The sequence below is a fragment of the Lissotriton vulgaris genome, chromosome 6 (genome assembly GCF_964263255.1).
Source record: "Lissotriton vulgaris chromosome 6, aLisVul1.2, whole genome shotgun sequence".
Lineage (NCBI taxonomy): Eukaryota > Metazoa > Chordata > Amphibia > Caudata > Salamandridae > Lissotriton > Lissotriton vulgaris.
The window spans coordinates 404955106-404958289 of NC_141694.1; the positions used below are offsets into that span (position 1 = coordinate 404955106).

General features: G+C 42.1%; 1 protein-coding gene across 1 annotated transcript; it reads right to left on the minus strand.

Moving 5' to 3' along the window:
• Window positions 1-908: 908 nt before the first annotated feature.
• Window positions 909-2918, minus strand: LOC147707380 (zinc finger protein 862-like). The gene has a single exon (XM_086925206.1). It carries the CDS (start codon window positions 2889-2891, stop codon window positions 909-911), a length of 1983 nt encoding a protein of 660 aa, XP_086781332.1. The 5' UTR covers window positions 2892-2918.
• Between the last annotated feature and the right edge of the window lie 266 nt (window positions 2919-3184).

Here is a 3184-nt window from a genome sequence, read left to right on the forward strand (position 1 = left end):
TTTCCCTTTGATGGTATAGGCAGAAAGTATCAGAGTTCAGTGAAAACCAATTCTGTGCTCTCTGGTTCAGCTTCACTACAGTAGGTGGAGACATCACTTTGCAGAGCAATCCCAGCCTATTCAGGTGTTAGTGAAAACTCCTCCCTCCACTCTAAATGGAGAACAATCTATTCAGCCTGGCTATGAGCCATCCAGGCAAGGCAGAAAACACCTCAACCCCCTAGTGAATACACAAACAGGCAGAGGCACACAGGAGAGTCAATCAAGAAAATACCCTCTTTCTAAAAGTGTCATTTTCAAACATAATTTAAAAACTACCTTTACTAAAAGTTAAACCTAAACTCCATTTCTCTATCTTGTCCCAATATAAAGTTACAAGCAATGTTCCCTCTAATTTTTTTCCTCTGTGTGCGGCAGTGGAGGGTCTCTGTGTGCTGCAATCATGGCTATGTGCGCCAAGAACCAGACCACGCGCGTGTGCAGCGCCAAATGTCACTCCAAACGTTGGCTTAAAAAAGTGAAAAGATGGTGCATTTTCACACAAACAGCTCCACGTTAAGCTTTTGCATATTGGATAACGACGACATTGATTGGTTACACAGGCAAGTAAACTTAAGGTTTAGAAAAGCACAGGCAAGTACACTTAAGGTTTAGAAAAGCACAAGACTCCAAAAGGTGGTACCATCATAAGATTTTACTATATATTTTTAACTTGAGCACTGTTCATTGGGTGGGGAAATGTTGAGAGCCTATACAATATCACATATACACAATAAGTTGCAAAATTACATAACATTTACAATTTGATGTGAAAGTTACTGAGTAATGTTGGGCTATCCCGCCAGGGATAGTTTGTAAAACTCAGACACATGCAAAGATGGACTGTGGGAGAAGGATGTTCAGACAAGTCAAGTGGCATCACTAGATGGGTGACAGGCTTGCTTCTCACGGCGATCCTTGCCATTTTTCCAGTGCAGATAAACTTTATCAAGGTCAACTTTCCCATTCAGGAGGTAGGCCTTTGTCCTCATCAGCATATCCAAATGCTTCTGCTCTAGTCTATTCCTCAATTTGCTCTTGATAGTATTCATGAGGCTGAATCCTCGTTCACAATCTGCACTAGATGCTTGAAATGTTGCACAGACATCAACTAGCTGAGACACCACACTATATTGAGCAGCATTGCGTACAGTGAAATTCACCATGTCTTGAAATGTGGAAAATAAACCACCCTTTACATGTTCTGCCACCACATATTTATAGTCTCTGTATTGTCGAACAACATCTTCTGGTGTTTCACAATCACCCAGGACCAAGACATTTTTATACTTTTCAACAAGTCTTAGTATATTCTCAGTCCCAAAATCAAAATGTGACTGTGTTGACATTGCCTGGATTTCAAAACTTGCCCATTCTTTCAGTTCATCCTCAGGGAACCTTTTTTGCATGTGCTCACAAAGAAGGGAAACAAAAGACAGAATAGGCCCACTGTCAAATTGTTGCCTTTCCTTGTACAACACCATCATCTCTCTTACATTGCTGCTCCAAAAGACAGTATCCCCCAAATACTGTTCCTTAATTTGGCCAATCTTTGCTCTTGCATACTGTACAGCTTCAACAGTAGTCAAAGAACTTTTTTGGAACACTTTGCACAATGATGCAAATTCACTCAGAATGTCATTAAGTACTGCAAGGGAAATATGGTAGTTTGAGTCAGATAGCTTTTTGTAACAATATTTAGCAACTGGATCATTCTCTTCAACTTTCTCATGCTCAAAGTACTTAAGAACAGCCTCGTAATTCCGAATTAGTGCTCCAACTGCAAAATGCCTCGAAAGCCACCGGACTTCATTCAATGGTCGAAAAGAGACCACTTCACAGTCAGTGACTAATGCCATTTCATCTAGCTTGGACTTCTTTGCAGGTGATCTGGAGAACACAGTGTAGACAGTCCTCAATAATGTCTCCATCTCTTTAATCATTGGAACCCTCTTCCAGGCATCATCAACTCCCAAATCTTCTCGATGAGCGACACAATGCTGCTCAACTAGATGGGGAATAGATTGTTTAAGGCGAGTAGCAACACCATTATTTTTACCCAGCATCACAGACGCACCATCGGATGTGAACATGACCATTTTCATGAGGTCCAGTTCATTGGCAGTGTAGAATTCCTTCACAGCAGTAGTGATGGCCTCAGCATTACAACTAGTCAGCTTCACTATGCCCCCAAACTGTGTTTTGTGCTCTGTTGAGGTTACAGGTCGGTACTTGAAGTACAAAATGAGCATTTTTGTAACAGAAATATCGGTGCTCTCATCAATTATCAATGTGTGATACAAAGCGTTACGAAGTTCTGCCATCCCTTCACTGTGTATCACGCTATTGATGGCCTCAAGGAACTCAAAGGCATAGTTCTTGCTCCTCCAGCTGTCTGGTATCTTCACATACAAAGCTAGATGGTCATGGATGTCTTGTACAGATAACATGGAAGTATTCATCTTGACTGCCAGCAACACATTGTTGATGAGAATCTTTATCTCCTCAGGCAGGGATCTGTGTCGTTCAACTACTTCCATCCTATTTGCTTTGTCAGTGGCAGTTTCTGTCAGCATTGCCCGCACTCCAAAACCAAACCTGGCAGCAGCACTTCTGTTTCTCAATATCACCATGGCAGACTCGTGAACTTTGCTAATTAGATGGCGTTTCAGGTAATCCAGTTTCCAGCCATCACTCCATTTCTTCCCTGTGGAAAAGTCCCCAACAATCTTGGCTTCTGCACATGCTTTGCAAATTAAGCCCACGTCTGGACTGTATTGAAATAGTTCCCCAAGTTGCACGCGAACCTTGCTTCGTGATTTCTGTGTCTCAGCCTCCACAATTTCTTTCATCCACTCTTCCTTGAAGACAAGGCAACATTTCTTCCTACAATGCACAAGATGCACCACAGTTTAACTTTACCAAACAATTACCTGCTCTGCCTGTACTCACGTCTGCCCGGTCAAATGTGTGGGGTACTGTCTGTGAAACCTACAACAGAAGAAAACATGGATAAGGTATGTGGTTATACTACAATGCACAAGATGCACCACAGTTTAACTTTACCAAACAATTACCTGCTCTGCCTGTACTCACGTCTGCCCGGTCAAATGTGTGGGGGACTGTCTGTGAAACCTACAACAGA